This window comes from Sinohyriopsis cumingii, chromosome 14 (assembly GCF_028554795.1).
Source record: "Sinohyriopsis cumingii isolate HCF-2022 chromosome 14, ASM2855479v2, whole genome shotgun sequence".
NCBI lineage: Eukaryota > Metazoa > Mollusca > Bivalvia > Unionida > Unionidae > Sinohyriopsis > Sinohyriopsis cumingii.
The window spans coordinates 10,277,016-10,293,465 of NC_142974.1; the positions used below are offsets into that span (position 1 = coordinate 10,277,016).

General features: G+C 31.2%; 1 protein-coding gene across 3 annotated transcripts in view; it reads right to left on the minus strand.

Annotated features, from left to right (window-relative positions):
* LOC149783206 (uncharacterized) overlaps positions 1 to 16,128 on the minus strand; it is an 87,971-nt gene extending 71,843 nt beyond the window's left edge. Inside the window, exons 1-4 of one of the 3 annotated variants that reach the window (XR_016413579.1) lie at positions 15,903 to 16,042; positions 10,739 to 10,975; positions 6,185 to 6,345; positions 905 to 926 (exon numbers count right to left, since the gene is read on the minus strand). Coding sequence is in view for 2 of the 3 variants with exons in the window: in XM_089931442.1 (XP_089787568.1) it covers positions 905 to 926; positions 6,185 to 6,345; positions 10,739 to 10,975; positions 15,903 to 15,954 (472 nt within the window). In the remaining variant the exon portion in view is untranslated. Of the gene's footprint in view, positions 1 to 904; positions 927 to 6,184; positions 6,346 to 10,738; positions 10,976 to 15,902; positions 16,043 to 16,074 lie in introns of those variants that run through there. The other 2 variants (XM_089931443.1, XM_089931442.1) reach the window with 2 other exon arrangements.
* Positions 16,129 to 16,450: the final 322 nt, after the last annotated feature.

The following is a 16,450-nucleotide window of genomic DNA, read 5'->3' on the forward strand; positions in this document are numbered from 1 at the left end:
TTTATGTCAAACTTTACAAATAAAATAAATATTTTAAAAAATTTCTACAACTGCTGTATGTAAAGAAAACAAGAAACTGTCTGCAAATGACCAACCAAACTTAAATATTAGGCAGTACTTGAGTTTAATAGTTTAATGCAATCATGAGAATAATCTCAACACCATGAAGTTTAACCTGCAGATTTTTTATGTTTTTACTGGTACTTCAATTTAAGCCTAGTGAGAAATACTTGGTTCTTTTAAAGTATGTTTAATTTACCCATTTATAATTCTCTTCAGTTTTTGGAATTACGATCTGTTAAAAAATATATCTGTTTCATAAAAAAAAAAGTCATGCCATTAAGTTTGTGGCATATAGGATTTACTTTTGTTCGTCTATGTCTGTGGATCTATTGATCTTGTTTACTCTAAAACTCCTATATACACAGCTTCATTTGATAACATTAAATTTGTACTACGGGTGAATTTGAAATGCACAGGTGTGTGTAAATAAACAGATAGAGGGCTCATCATTTTAATCTTTTAGCAACAGAGTGAGATGTTATAATATAAACATTCAATTGGTAACACTTTACTCTCATTAAACATCAAATTACTTGCTTTATCTACTTCTCTGAAACTGCTTACAACTAAGAAATGCTTTACTTCTATGAGAACATTACTATGTTTTAAAACAGTGACAGGAATACATAGACTTTTAATATTGCATAAATTAATGTGAAAGCATCTTGTATATCAACATGGACTATGGCTGCAATGTCACTGTACACTGGCATTTTAGTGTTATTCTAGTGGAAATAAATTATAGCTAGGTGAGTCAAAAGATAAAATACACTACACTGCATAAAGAGTGAGACAACAACTTTCTAGTCTTAAATTTTAAAAGCATAATAAAATTCATTACCTGAAGGCAACATGCCACCATCCTGAAAATTAATGTGCAAAAATTGATGTGTATATACTTGACAAGAAAGAATGCTCCTCCTCACCTCCTAAAAGGACAACACCACCTCACTGAGATACCCCCATGCAGCAAATTGGCACACAAATCATCTTTATATAACCAGACCATTGGTCTTGTACCCTACTGATATGTGTATGATGTTTTGTGTGTGTGTGCGTGTGTGTGTGTGTGTGTGTGCAGATTGTCATGATAATAGAATTTATGCTAAAATACATAACATGGCAGAGGGCATACTAGTTAATTCTGACAATCACTGATCATAACGATTTTGGCACATGATGTAGCTGGCAACACCCAAATCATAGTTTACTATACAGAATTTATCCCATCAGAGAGAGAGAGAGAGAGAGAGAGAATAAAGAATTAAATCTGAACACAGATTTCATGTATGTAAAGCATGTCATGAAATGACCAACGTATGTATGTATGTATGTATGTATGTATGTATGTATGTATATGTGTGTGTGTGGATGGATGGATGGATGTTCATGTGGTAACAGTCCCATATTTAAAATGTTGGATTTTTCATTAGTGCATGTTTTCAGTAAAAAATGGAAAGCAGCAACTGGACTAAAATTAAAACTGGAACAAAAAGTCAAATTACAAAATTCCACTCCATCCCATTGTCTATGTTATACAGTTAGTGTCATCAGAAGAATTATAATATTGGCAGGCCATCTAGTTTGGATACTTTAATCTCCTTACTGTATGATGGTACTTCACTGGGTGATATATGACATGATCAAATTGCATCTGATGAGGAAATATACATAAAGACACATCAAAATTAAAATGAAAGCTTTCCTGTAAGATCTTCACAGAATTTGTCATTCATATATCAGTGAACATTACAGACAATGTAAACTGAGTACAAATGAAAATTTTGCAAACTTTTGTGAGTAATTATGGATAAATATTATCAATACATTCATCTTTATCTTATTATTATCCACATAAATGTTATCATTACATCCATCTTTATCTTTATTATTATATACAACTGCGACCTAAATGTGCAGCACAAACACACAGCTGGTTGAAAAGGTAACGTCAGTTTATTGAGTTTAAAAAAAAAGTAGTCCATATATTTTGTATGAACATCTTATTTCTTCACTGAGTCATACAGTTAAGAGATATACAGAAAGAAAAACATCCATTGTTAAAAGGATGCTAGCATCAAATGTCAAGATAACTTGAATTGTACGTAAAAGTTTAATTTTGAATGACAAATATGGTAGAAAACGTTTATAGCAATTTTTATAGTGAAAGGTCCCTTTTAGAATTAAATAGGAACAATTATGATTGAAATCTATGTTAATAAATATTTACTTGTGCTCAATGTCTAAGGCTTGTGGAAGTAAAAGCTGAATGAATTTCATTAGGTTATTAACCATAGGCAGTTATAAATGCTGTAGATGCAATTAGTTTCTATCGATCACATTTAATGACAACAAAGGGGAGGGACAATATGCATGCAATAACATTAGAGATATGACACAAAAAAGGGATATTTGAGGATACCACCTTACTGCATGTACCTTTTAAATACTATTTCTTGCTGTCAACTGATCAATCCATACTAAAATCAAACTAATTCTTACAAAAAATTTGTTTCAATTTTTTGTGATATGCTAGTAATGATCATTTTGATGTTTTTAAGCTAAAAGAGATTTTTGTGCAAGCTTGAATGTATCTTCAAATTATACTTCAGAAAGAAAAACTAGCTCACAGCAAGCTTCTTCATATATCCTTCTGCCTGTGCAAGTTTCAATGATGTCCATGCTTGCAGGGGACAAAAAAAAATTCTGCAAACTTGTCAAAGCTTATAGTGAATGAACAAACATGAATCTGTTTAGAACAATGGAATGTAAGTGAATGTTATTCACTCAGTAAGATTGGTTTTCATTGCAGTGATACAACAAAAAAATAAAGTTATTTAATCTTTGAATATACAATACACAGGTAGGTCATGGAATAATGAGCCTCCTCATCATTTCCTTTCTCTTTGCAATCCCACAAAACTAGACACAAAGCCAAACAAAAATAGTTTTTACTCAACGTTTAATTTTCTGAAACAATTTATTATAGAAAGCATGTACATTTAAATATATTTGTTTACAATACATAACAGTATTTCTGTGTTACAATATGCAAATTAACATGATAGTTTACACATATAAAATTTATACCTTAAATCATAGTATAAAATAAACATTTGTAATCTCAATATTTAAGGTATCACTACACCAAGATGCCAAACATATAACAGTTATCACTATTCACTTTTGTTTCTATTTAGAAATAACATATTTAACATTTAACAAACCCATCCACATAGCAGAGTTACATACCTTTAATGAAAACAATTTCATGAAATCAAAAAATGATGAGAATTTTAGAATTTAGTACTGTTTTTCTTTGTAGAGGTTTATAAATTTGGCTGATCATTTTGATATTAATAAGAAAGCACTTTTAACTTTCATGGAATTAACCAGCAGCAAAAATGGTATTGATGCCTCAAAGAAAATGCAACTCAGTTATTGAATAAAGTGAATTGTCAATACACAGCTTGAAATGCAATTCAGTTATTGAATAAAGTGAATTGTCAACACACTACTTGAAATCATATTAATGAGTTTGATCAATCATGTGTGTTGACTATATTTTAAAGTTTCAGAATAAAAAAAATGCAAAAATATTTTTACCTGAAAATTGTTACTGAGCAAATTTTGTTCCATCCACAACTTAAATGCATTATGAGTACATGCAGGCTAACCAAAGCGTGTAAGAATCTGATTTTGGTTATTATATAGCACACAAAATCTACACGAAATACTCATATACAATTTCTATATTGCTTTATTTTTATACATTTTTTTGTAATTATTAAGACATCTTCCTGTGTCATGTTTTTAATTACATTCTCATATGTAGACTGATTAGTATGTAAAAAAGAAAGTTTTATTGCATACATTTTTCTTTTTCTTTATGAGGGGAGGTGTAATGTATATCTATATTGTGCCTTACTTTTGGCAAGTGTCTGTAGATCAATAAATAGGTGTTTCTCATCTTTAATGTTAATATTTATAATAAACTTGGATAAAATTCCCACTGGATGGGTTGGCTGGGTGAGTTCTTTTGCAATGTGGGGTATTGTGACAAGTGGAAAAAAATTTGATTTAGGGCTGTATGGTGTGTATAAGAAGGTAGGCATGGACGGTTAATTTATTTATATTTTATACAGTTCTTGTGCTAACAACAGTCTGCAGATGTATTTAATGTAATTCATTTGGGTTTAGATTCTTCTGGACCTGTGTTGAACATTTTTAGGATTAATTCACAATATTGTAAGTTTCTCTTATATTTTCATTTGATTTAGAATTTAGTAAATTTGTTTATTTGTTAATACCTGATTTTACTTCTTTCTTGTCCACAGAGTCATAACAATATATAAACAGCAAATATTGTTTAAAATGTGTAAGAAGGGACTTGTATTTTAGAATGCTGGTAATATAATGTGCATGTTAATGCTAAGTGAAAACTAATTACAGGTAACCCAATCAATCTGTTCCCTATTCGTAGGACACATTCATTGATTTGTACCCAACATTTATAGTTTTCAATTGAAGTAAGGTAAGTAGACGATCTTCATAAGGTAAATGACATACAAGGGGATAAATATTAATAATTTCCTAGTCTTTCAACAACTTAAAACTAAAATGGTGAGGGGCTCGAGCTGAAATCAGAGGGATCCAAGCATCAAGCTATCAAATAGTTTTAGCATGACTGCCATTATTTGTCTGACTTCAACAAATAAAGTGATGAAAACGTTATCACCTAGCTAAATTTCTCAGGCACACAAATCAAATGCTACAGCCAATTAAACTTTTTTACAAAGGAAGGTTATAACAAAGCTTTGGATATACATCTTTGTTACTGGGGAATTTAAACTACGATATTCTAAAAGAGTAAAATGTTGTATCAAAGAATGTAATAAACAATCTTTATTCTCCCTCTCTCTCTCTCTCTCTCTATATATATATATATATATTCTTTCTTGCATTGCACTTACCTCTCCCTGTTTAGCTCTCACCTCTCCTAATTCTGTCAAAAGGATGCCAATTCTCCCTAAAATTAAAATCTAAACTGACCCTGCAAACATCACTAGTAGTGGCATAGTTTTGGGTGCCTGCATCCCAACCATGTGCATGCTAGTCACCACATTGACAAAATGTTATTAATCACGAAGGGTTCTCTCATTTTGCAAGCTATTTGCCAAGGTCTTCTCTGGCTCAAACCAGCATTAATTGTAGTCACCAAAAATTGTCTGTGCCTTGCATTAATCTAGACATGAAAAAATGGTGGTTGAAAATCACCATTTTACATCTGCTTCATTGCAATAACCACTGATTTCCTAATATTTATATCAAATTTCATAAATTATTAAAATGTAATTACTCTTCACTGTCTATGACAAAGAAATGTAATATAATTAAGTCTGGATATTCTTATGCCATGTACATATGACAAGCATTCCATTACTCAATTGTAATAATAATAAAATTTCTGGAAAATAACTACATAATTCTTCACCAAAGTAAACTACTGAGCATCAATAAAAGACATATTACCAAAATGCTAACAATCAACATTTAAATATTAAGTTTTATCCATAGCCATGCAAATAGAAAACCATCTCTCTTTGACTAATATTAACATTCTACTTTCCAATACTATATCTTGAATCTGTTTGTGCAACATTTTCAAGATCATAATATAAATTGTTCTACATACTTGATTTAAAGTAAATTTACGGTATCTGAATGACAGTGGCTAAGAGATATCTTCCATTTATTTTTTAAACCATGAAAATATGCTGTAGGACTGCTGCATGAGCTAAGACAACACACTTCTAATTTAGTAGCAATAGAAGTAAATATAATTTTGATAGCTGAAGCGATTTCTTGGAATACTCATTTTGTTTTAATTCTTACAGCATGTAACTTCATAACATTCAGTATTGTCTTGTATAAAATCATAATCTCCTCTCAGTGTAAATGTTGATACCCTGTGCAAGACAGAGAAAAATGAAACCTATAATATATCCAAATGTTCTTAAAGAATATAACCCATTTCAAGGCTCTTTAATACTTTGTCTCAATATTTTTCAAAATCTATAGTATCACCGAAAAAGTAAGTACATGCTCATTTCATACATACCTCCTTCTGTGAGTCGGCTTTCAAAGAATTCATGACATTGTGGCTCTCACCAGCATTGCCAATGTTGCTGTTCCTTCCATCAGTTATATAAAATACTGGAGCAGTATGTAATGTTTGTACAGTTTTAATATTCTGATATTTGTCAAGAAACTGCCAACTCGCTGTAATGAGAAAACAGTTGCACACTAAAAATGACAGTCTCACAAATGGTAAACAGCACATGTACAAAATAACGAAATAATGATTACACATGCACATACATATATAATATATATATATATATATATATATATATATAAAATAAACAACAACATCACGTAGAATGTGTGACTGGTTTCGCTTTAATGCTTCATCAGACTGAATTCAAACTGATTTCAATATCATTGCTTACATCATTAAATATGTTGTTTCTAAGTGATGAATGAAATAAACAATATGACATAAACAAGATGACATTATAGCTTACATTTTTAACGTAATTATCTAATACTTTAACGAAAATTTACAGGGAGATGTGCATATACAGCAAAGGTTAATGATATCTTAATACATAAAAATATATAAAAAACTGGATCTTAAAGATACATATATCTCTACTGATAACTATATCAAAATTTATTAATAAATAGAGATAAACAGTTTTAGTAACATTTGTATTATGTATAATACACACTTATTAGAGGTATAGAAAATAAATAAATAGAAAAGAGAAAGAAAAGAAGAAGAAAATAAAGGAAAAATGAAAAAATATTAATAAAATAAAAATAGAATTAGAAAGATAAATATATAAAATATATGTACTAATATAATTTTTACAGCTGTTAAATAGGTTATTAGAACTCAATTTATATAATTTCTTTACAGAATGTCCTAAACAAACTGAATAGGTGCACATGTAATGGCATGGTGATAAATACTGGTAAAACTAAAATTTTACTTATCTCAACATGGCAAAAAAATACAAATCTTGATAGTGATGAACTATGTCTGACATGGAAGGATAAAAATTTGCAAATGGTCTTTAGACTACTTGGTGTTTTTGTCGATAATAATCTTTTATGGACTGAACATATCAAACATATCAGTAAAAAGGTAAATTCAAATTCATGACTATTCAGTAGGATAAGACATTTTCTCCCTGAAAGGCACAGAAAACTATTTTATAACAGTTACATACAACTGTATTTAGACTACTGTAATACAGTATGGGGTAATTCAAATAATAAAAACATAGCAAAGCTGGCACATCTTCAAAAAATAGCATTTGGGCTAATATCAATCCAGAAAGAAAGCAAGGAAAATTTAGCTGGTAGGTTAAAAATATTACCTATTAAAGACCAAATCATTTTGAGAAAAGCCAAATTAATGTACAGGATATCCATCAACAATGCTCCTGAATATTTACAATCACTATTTTAAAAAGGTTTCCAATACTCTGGAACTTTGCTCTGGAATAGTATTCCAGTTGAGATTAGAAATGCCCACTCCATTTCCTTCTTCCAAACCCAATATATCCAGTGGGTTCAGAGATGCAGATAAAATAAATAAATTCCTTAGTATGAGGGCCTTAATGTAGATTAGTTTTTAGCTAATTATGTTATCCTCTATATAATCAAGTCATTATTATTATTATTATTATTATTATATCATTGTTACTGCTACCAGTAACCAGCAGTTTGTTTTTATTATTACTGCTACAAAATATTATAAAACCTGCTCGATACTTTGCATATGAAATTAATGTACTAGTAAAGATTAATACAAATTTATGCTCGTATCTTTACAGATGAGCTGTGATTGTTTTCTGTTTGAAAAATAAGACCACACTATGTAATAACTTGAAAGAAATGTTTAAAGTTTTTAAGGTTACTCGCAGCTCAGGCTATTGTAGCATCCATACCCCCTGCATAAACATCTTCATTTGTCTGATTTTATTGTATTTTACACTGTTTATATAATAAGTTAATATTGTCATGACAACAAATACCAGCACAATCCAACTATGCAATAAAACAACTGCAAAATAAATATATAAAAATAAAAAGTATATACATTACTGTATTTAACTGTTCACAGGAAATATTAGAGAAAAATAAATATTTTATGTAAACTTACAGTTATAAAAGCAATATTTTTGATTAATTAGTCTAAACAAATTATTATACAGGTAGGCATTTAAAAGGAATATATATCTGGATTGTCTTGTTACATTGTCCTTATAGATTTGTTTAGAAAGGTAAGGAAGCAGATGTTATCAATTCCTTTTGTTTTTCACTTTCACATGAATAAAACATGAATAGAAACAAGCTTTTACACATAATTTTGCTTTTGGATTGGACATACACACATAATTGTAAATTCTGAGTAATTATAGCTGCATATTCTGGACTGGCTGAGGCACATTTCCCCAAAATTTCCTTTTAAAGACCACATACATTTGTAAATTATGCCTCAATAACAGTCTGGTTATATTATCTAGTGACTGTTTCATTAATTAACCCCAAAAATCATTACATTACTGGATTTGTTTTCAATATATACACTGTACATAAAATGCTGACTTTTTGGAGAATTCTTTTTTTGCAGGCAATAAAATAAGTTGTTTGCACTTGCTATGAGCGAAACTCATGAAAAGGAGTATACTTTATTTGCTAATTTGTTATTTCTGATGCTCTGACCTTTTCAAAAGTATTATATTTATTAACCTAAGGTGAAATTTAAAATTTGGCCTGTTATCCCTATAAAAGTTTGATGCAGTGACAATAAACATTATGCTCAACTAAAATGTTTGTCAAGTACGTACAGACTTTATTTACCACTAGTACAGTAGCACAAACTTTAGTTTCAAACCCTATGCAACTCAATGGCTTGTTTCTATCTCTCAACTTGACGTAATTCTTGGAAATTTCTTATGTGCTGATTTTTTAAAACTTATTTTCCCTTTCCTTTAAAACATGTACTGCTTTCTGGATGACATTTTTTTCAAAAAAGTTCTATAATCAACAGTGTGATCATGCAGATACTTCGCATGAACAAATAGATGCAGTTTAAAGCATCTGGGGTGGTGCTGTAAAGTTAGTCTGTGGACTAATTTCACTAATTCTAATATGAAACCTGGATCCAACATGGATGAAAAAATTATCTGGACTTTTTTGCAATGATCACTTTTCCATAGTTTTTGCTCGTTATCCATAAGTCTGTATTTCATGGGTAATTTTTGTAAGACTTATGGCAAAATCGTAAGGGTTGGCAGGTCTGTAATGCTCAGAGCACCAGGCAAAGCAGCTGCTAGTAGTCTTTTGTATGACTTGGCCAGGGTTCAAACTTGCAACCTCATGCATCCAAGGCAGACACCCTAACCACTTATCAATAAAACAAAGGAAATGATTTTGCTGCACTGATAAACTTTAAGTGCATGGATTTACCATAGTGCAAATGTGGGAACATTAAGAATTGTAACAGTAACAAGGTATAAATACATTTTGTTACCAAAGGTATTTAAAAAGACTTGAGCAGATGTCTGTAGCAAATCTTATGAATAAACTAATGTTTTTTTGCTACAAACTGACAAGACCTATGGAGGGGTCAAAACATGTTATTTTAAATGAATATATATTACAAACAGCAAATTCATGTATGTCTCTAAAATGTCTGGTTTAACTTGCACAAATTCAAGGTTCAGTTTCTACCATCTGATTAGCCTGGATGCCAATTGAAATATGTAGTCTTATTATAATGATATTATAATAATCAAATCAAATCAGAAATACAACCCGGAAAGAGGCAAAAAGCTCAGCCAATCAGCTTCAAGATCACCTCATTAATATGCATATACCTCACCCATATTTGAACTCGTCTGAGCTATTGATAATAAAACCTATTTATTTTATGTTAAGCAATGAATTACTTAATTTTCTAATTAAAATAATATTGATATTTCACTGTAGTGAAAAAATAACAATATTTTGTCGCTACAGGAACTACTATTTTGGGTCAGAACATACTTACCTCCCTTTGATTTTCTGTCCGTGCAAAATTAATTATACATTGATGAATTAATTATGGTTGTTTTCTATAATAATAATCCCTGTCTGTTATCATTGAAACCTGAAGTTTGTTATTCTGGAAATATCAGTTAATTTGTATCAATCTGATGTGGAACTAGTGTGGAACACATAGCACATCAGAACATGTACGGTAAACAGCTGACATTACCGTAAAAAATCTGCTAATTTACTGTGTCGCAAACTTTAGGTAGCCAACCTATGTGAGCATAAAATAAAAAGAATATTTGCTTGAAACGAGTGAATAACAGATACATTTCATCTCGTGGGTGAAAAACTTGTATTTTAATCCACTCGATGAAATATATCTGTTATTCACTCGTTTCAAACAAATATCCTCTATTTATTCCACACCTTATCAAAATCACATTCAAGTCATGGCCGACAGACTGGTAGCAAGCAAATGCTGATGTATGGATATGGACACAGGCCTTACCATAAGTTTATTTTGCTTTAAGACCAGGTAAGCTACCAAAACATGTTGATGTACCTTGTTGACAAGATATATCTGATGGCTTGCAGTTCCCTGATGCTTGAGGTACTATATCTGAAGATCCAGATGGTAGTGGCTTTGTGTTTGCTACTTGCATTGCTGCAACTGAAGAACTTAAGGATTCCATTTGGCTCTCATTCCTATTCTGGGTGATGTTGGAAGCACCTTGCATTGAAGGCAGTGGATTGGCAATCATATGGCCTTCTGCTGACCTGTCTATTTCATCTCTTGGGCCTAAAGTAATCAGAGGAAATAAACTGTGTTAAAAATTTTTTATTTAAAATCCATGTCAAAAATGAGAGTTTCTTCCATAATAGTTTTCTTTGGAAGAATGTACATGCAGATTTATCAAAGTAGATCCTGTTAGGGACTTCCAATGCCAAAGAAACTTTGTGTGCCAGTGAAACAAGGTGTTTACTTGCAAATACAAATCCCCACTCCAACAGGAACACATTTGGATTGGCCAACAAAATATAGTTGCTATAAAGAAAAATATAAACCTGAAATATTCTACTGAAGATAATTTAGCATCCAAATTTTGCCAAAGTTATTGGATGAGATTCTCTCTTTATTATCTATTCAGATGTGCCCCTCACCCACCACACATGAAAAAAACATTATTCATGAAGGTGAAAAGGGTTTAAGATATTACAGATTTTACGTATGAATAGCTGATAAAACAAAAGCTCACCAAAGGCAAAATTGGGTCACAATGACCTGGTTTTAGTATGGTTTGAGTTACTTCATATATGCATTCATATGCCCAGTTTTCATGAGTAAATGTCAAATAGGGCCACATACATGTATATTGTCAGTTTAACCAACAGATACCTAAAACATTTTTAAAAAGTCATACAAGCATGAATAACAAGGTCACATTGACTTAGTTTAGGTATGGTTGAGTTACCCTCCTTAAGTTGCATCTACATACCAGATTTCAGGAGTACAGGTGAAATACCATCCAAAATAGTGAGTGTATGATGAAATGACTGCTGAAAAATTCAAGTCACTCAAGTGTGAAAATCAGGTCAAACTGACCTAGTTTTTGAATGTTTTAGTCACATTTCATAAGACACAGAATTATCAATTTTCATTAGTTTTTGTGAAAAGGGTCCAAGAAACTGCAGGTGTAACAAACAGTTGAAAATATATGTTACTCAGGCAAGAAAATTTTATGACAGTGGCCTGGTTTTTGTATGGTTCAAGTTCTTTTGTTAATATTTATCCACATGCAAATTTCACAACTCTAAGTAAATTAGGTCCAAGACAGTGAATGTCACTGTCACAGCAACATGGTTAAAGTCAGATTCATCAAAAACAGAGCACGTGTCAACAATGGTTTTGTTAGATCACGTGGCTACCATGTTGACCTGTGCTCTCTGCTTGATGAATCTGGCTTTGTCAAGGCTGCTGCAACAGCAACAAGTTTCTGATCGTTGTTTCTGGAATAAATATGTTACAAATCATGTGTCCTTTCATTCTTTTTACGAAAACTTTATGTGACTTTCATTTAATGTATCTGAACTTTTATGCAACATAAGAAGGGGTTTAATATTCATATCACATGACTATTGGACCTCTGATGTCATGGATATGTAGGTTGTGAGTTTTGTGTTAGTCATGTGACTAGCAATGGAAATAGCAAGTACCAGTACAAAATTCATCAATGCTGTGGTTTCATCTCATCTGACAGCAGATTACAAATAGAATGGTTATAATAATCGCAATTTCTAAATAAATAAATAATTTTCCTACCGATTTCATGCTGGTATGACTCAATGTAACATTAAGTTTGGTTGGCCCAATGGTAAGTGGCTACCCTATGCTGCCACTGCACACTGGCAGTGAAATCCAACTTTTCAACAGGTTTAACTATAAACACTGAAATATGCTCAGAAACTTTAATACACCTGCTTTTACCATAATTCTCTTGAAGGCAAATGTGTTATGAACTGAATGTGTTATGAACTGAATGTGTTATGAACTGAATGTGTTATGAACTGAATGTGTTTTAATAATGATGAAAATGCAATTTAAACTTTATGTTCTTTTGACACAAATTATTTAGACCTTTCCTATTGATAACAAAATTAATGTATTAACTTGCGGTGAAACAATAATTTCATTGATATATCGATGCATCAATACGTTTGCTGTACTGATACACATATCGATACAAGATTTGATCTAATGATACTTACCATATGCAGATTATTTTAATCTTTAGTAGTCATAAATAATTATTAGATGTTTACCTTGGTATTCTTTAAATTGAGAATATATTTGAGACAGCTGCTACAGGCACAGGCACTCGTTTTTATTAGTAAAATAACAAAGACTACTGAGAACACTCACTTGACTTGTATAAGTAACACAATGTGACATGATGTGTAATCTGCTCCCACCTGCCAATTCCATACTAATTGTCTTATCCCAACAGCATGTTCAGCATAAAGGAGACACTTCAAATGTGTTCCACATGTATAATGAAGTACTTAACTAATTTTTTAATAACCACTTTTATGTGAAGTTTCGATGTTGATTTGTATTTGGTCTAATTTGAAAGTGATACTAACAGTGTCAAGCTAAACAAAAATGGATGTTAAACAAACTTTGATTGGCACATTGAGGCTTGGAACAAGCCTTATGTCATAGTTTGAAGCTTGTTACTAAAGAAAGTTTTACAAATGCGTGTTTAAAATCTGAGCTACATAGAAAACCCCAAACAGCTGGTTCGCAAGGGGGGCAGATTTTTTTTTATAGAATGGGAGTGGGTGTTGTTAATGGTTTTCCTTCTTCACTAATAAAAACAAATACAGCAGCAGTTTTTGCATTTGCTGGAACTACAGTGTCATTGATTTTGCTGGTATTCATCCCCACTCTCACACCCAGACTTATTCTAGATACGAGTTTCTTTGCATGAGAAAACTATTATTTCATCTGTTTCAACAATAACATTGTAATCTCTTCCAAGTTTAAGTGAGACATAAATCTGGTAATAAGATGGTTTTAAAGCAGTTCAAAACAAAAGGCTTGGTGACTAAAGCTAGTCCTGCATCTGATCAAATGGAGCCATGAATGCCTTAAATGGCCTAAATTGTTGAATAAAAGTCACTGACAGCTGATAGGTAGTCTGTTTTAAAGTATTTTTGTTATCTTGACATTGATCAGAATGGCATATAAATAGATGCTAAGTATGTATCTATATGTAATCTGCAACCAATATGTCAACATACATAAAGGAGCACCACCTACAAGTAGCAGAGCTTCTACAGAAAGAAAGGCATCAAGATCATATGTGTATCAATATTGTGTAGTATCATAGGCTTATATCGTGAATTGTATTGATATGTGGTACAGGTGTATGTTTCATCCCTAGTATTAACATGTTTCTGTCGTACTTGACTGTACAAATAAGACAAATGGGAAATTGTAATATATGCAAGAGTGGGAGTAAGAATGTGAGACTTTACATTTAGTCAGGGTATATGATAATAGACAAGGGCAATTTAGGAAAGCATTTTTTAAACAAATCAGAGACAACATTACCATTTTTGTTACGTTATAATGTTATTTATGTAAATTAATATTATATACAGTTCAATGTACAGGATAAATTATTAATATATATATATATATATATATATATATATATATATATATATATATATATATATATGTATATATATATATCAGCCGGTGTTTACAAATATTTTTTTGGTGTTATTAATTTTAGCATTTCTCATTAAAATACACTATTTAAATTTTGCACAAAGGCAAATGAGCTGTTTTGAAAACATTTCACGATTAAATTGCCTATACAAGATAAAAGAAAAGAACAACAGAAGCTACACGCTGTAACGAATTTAGCCAAGTAACTAAATTATAGTATTTTAATTGCAAGTTTGTAAAAATGCTTAATCAACTCTCTTTAAGCAAGGATTTTTTTAAAATTTCTGAATGTTCACTATAAAATGGCACTTGAACAGATTTCTCAATTTGTTTGAAACAGCCACTATTTTGTTTACATCAGAACAAATGTACACGTGTTTAGTAACTGTTTATAGACAACAAACCTAAGCATTAAAGTAGGTAAATGAATGAACTAAAACATTTTTTTCCAACGGAATCGATACAGCAAACATGAGAGTGCATGTTTTTAGAAAGAGTTGTTTTCTTTCTGTAACCATTCAGTTTATAGTTTCTTTACAACAGTCCATTAAAGGGACTGCAGTTGTAAGGTTTTATTTTTTGTCTACATACTTGTGGTAGCATTGGGCATTGATTACACAGTATTTGCTTCACTTCTTTCTTTCTTTTTCTTTTTTGTTTGTTTTGGTTGTATTTTCACCACACACAAAAATGTCATGTCAGAAAACAACTTTGACTTTACAGCATTTCTTGAATTTCATTGTTCCATACATTTCTGACCCACACAATTGGATTTTAAAGCTAAATCTTCAATAACAAAATATTTAGACTTTGCTTTCATGAAATGTGATTACCTTCATTCCTATGAATCTATATTTACTTAAGAACACATAAGTATATGATTTACAGACTGAAAACAAGTTAATACTTATTTTGGGTACTCTCTATCATAATCTCTCATGCATATATACTATCTCAACTGTTAAATTCGGATTGATATGCAATTTATCAAACCTGACCAATGAAGAAAAATCAAATTTGACCTAGAGATATTGGTATATAAACTGTGCTGGAAATTGGTAAAAAGTAAATAAATGGCTTACAAATTGTATAAATCAAATTGTACTTTGTTTTTGTTAGATTAAATCAATTGCAAATCATAGTCTTGGCGTTCATACCAATATTTAGAGAGAAATCTTGTACAAAATTGTGCATTTCGCTGTAAATCCGTTTTTGAACGCATTTCGGTGTTTCTAGTAGCTACTTTTCGAAAGGCAGTCTACTCTGACCCTACACCCCAACATAACTGCCCAAATATTAAAAACTGAGTGGGAAGGAACAGATGAAAGTCTGACTAGCAGGTCGATGACACTTGAGGGTCAATTGTTCATCAAACGGAGATGAGGCGCGGGAGAAAGAGAGAGAAAGAAGTGATGAAGAACAATGAAATAGACCTAAATATGGAAATACAAGTCTGAATAACATACATAAGGGTGGATACAATTCTAACTTGAAAATGAAAGTAGGCTAGTAGTTCCATAATTTAAGTGATATCGCAACATTGTTGAAATCACTTTTTTCCCAACTGTTACATTTCAGCATTTCATTATAAAATATATACTAATATGTTATAATGCTTTCTTTTACGATCGACGTATTAGCCTAGAATGTTTATATCAAACCTTCCGCCATTCTCAATTATGACGTGTTTCTCTGATCCTGGTATACTTGGTAATACCCACAGGTGGGCGGAGCTTAACGTGGTATTCAGAAACAAATAACTCAACTAGCTGGGATAGGTGCATTAGGTAAGGCTTATAGTTTCTTGTCATGTTTTTAAAAAAAAAATAGTTGAGTCTCTTGCCAACATATGACATTATATTAAGCCATATCACGACTATACTTTGTATTTTTATTATTTTTAAAGAATGTGATATATATATTACTGAAAATGCATCTGTCGTAACTGGGTGACTCGTACCCCTCTTTATTTCCAGAAGAGTTACCTCTCTTAAATGCAATGGTATACCTGGTTATGTCCTTGTCAAACTGTCGATC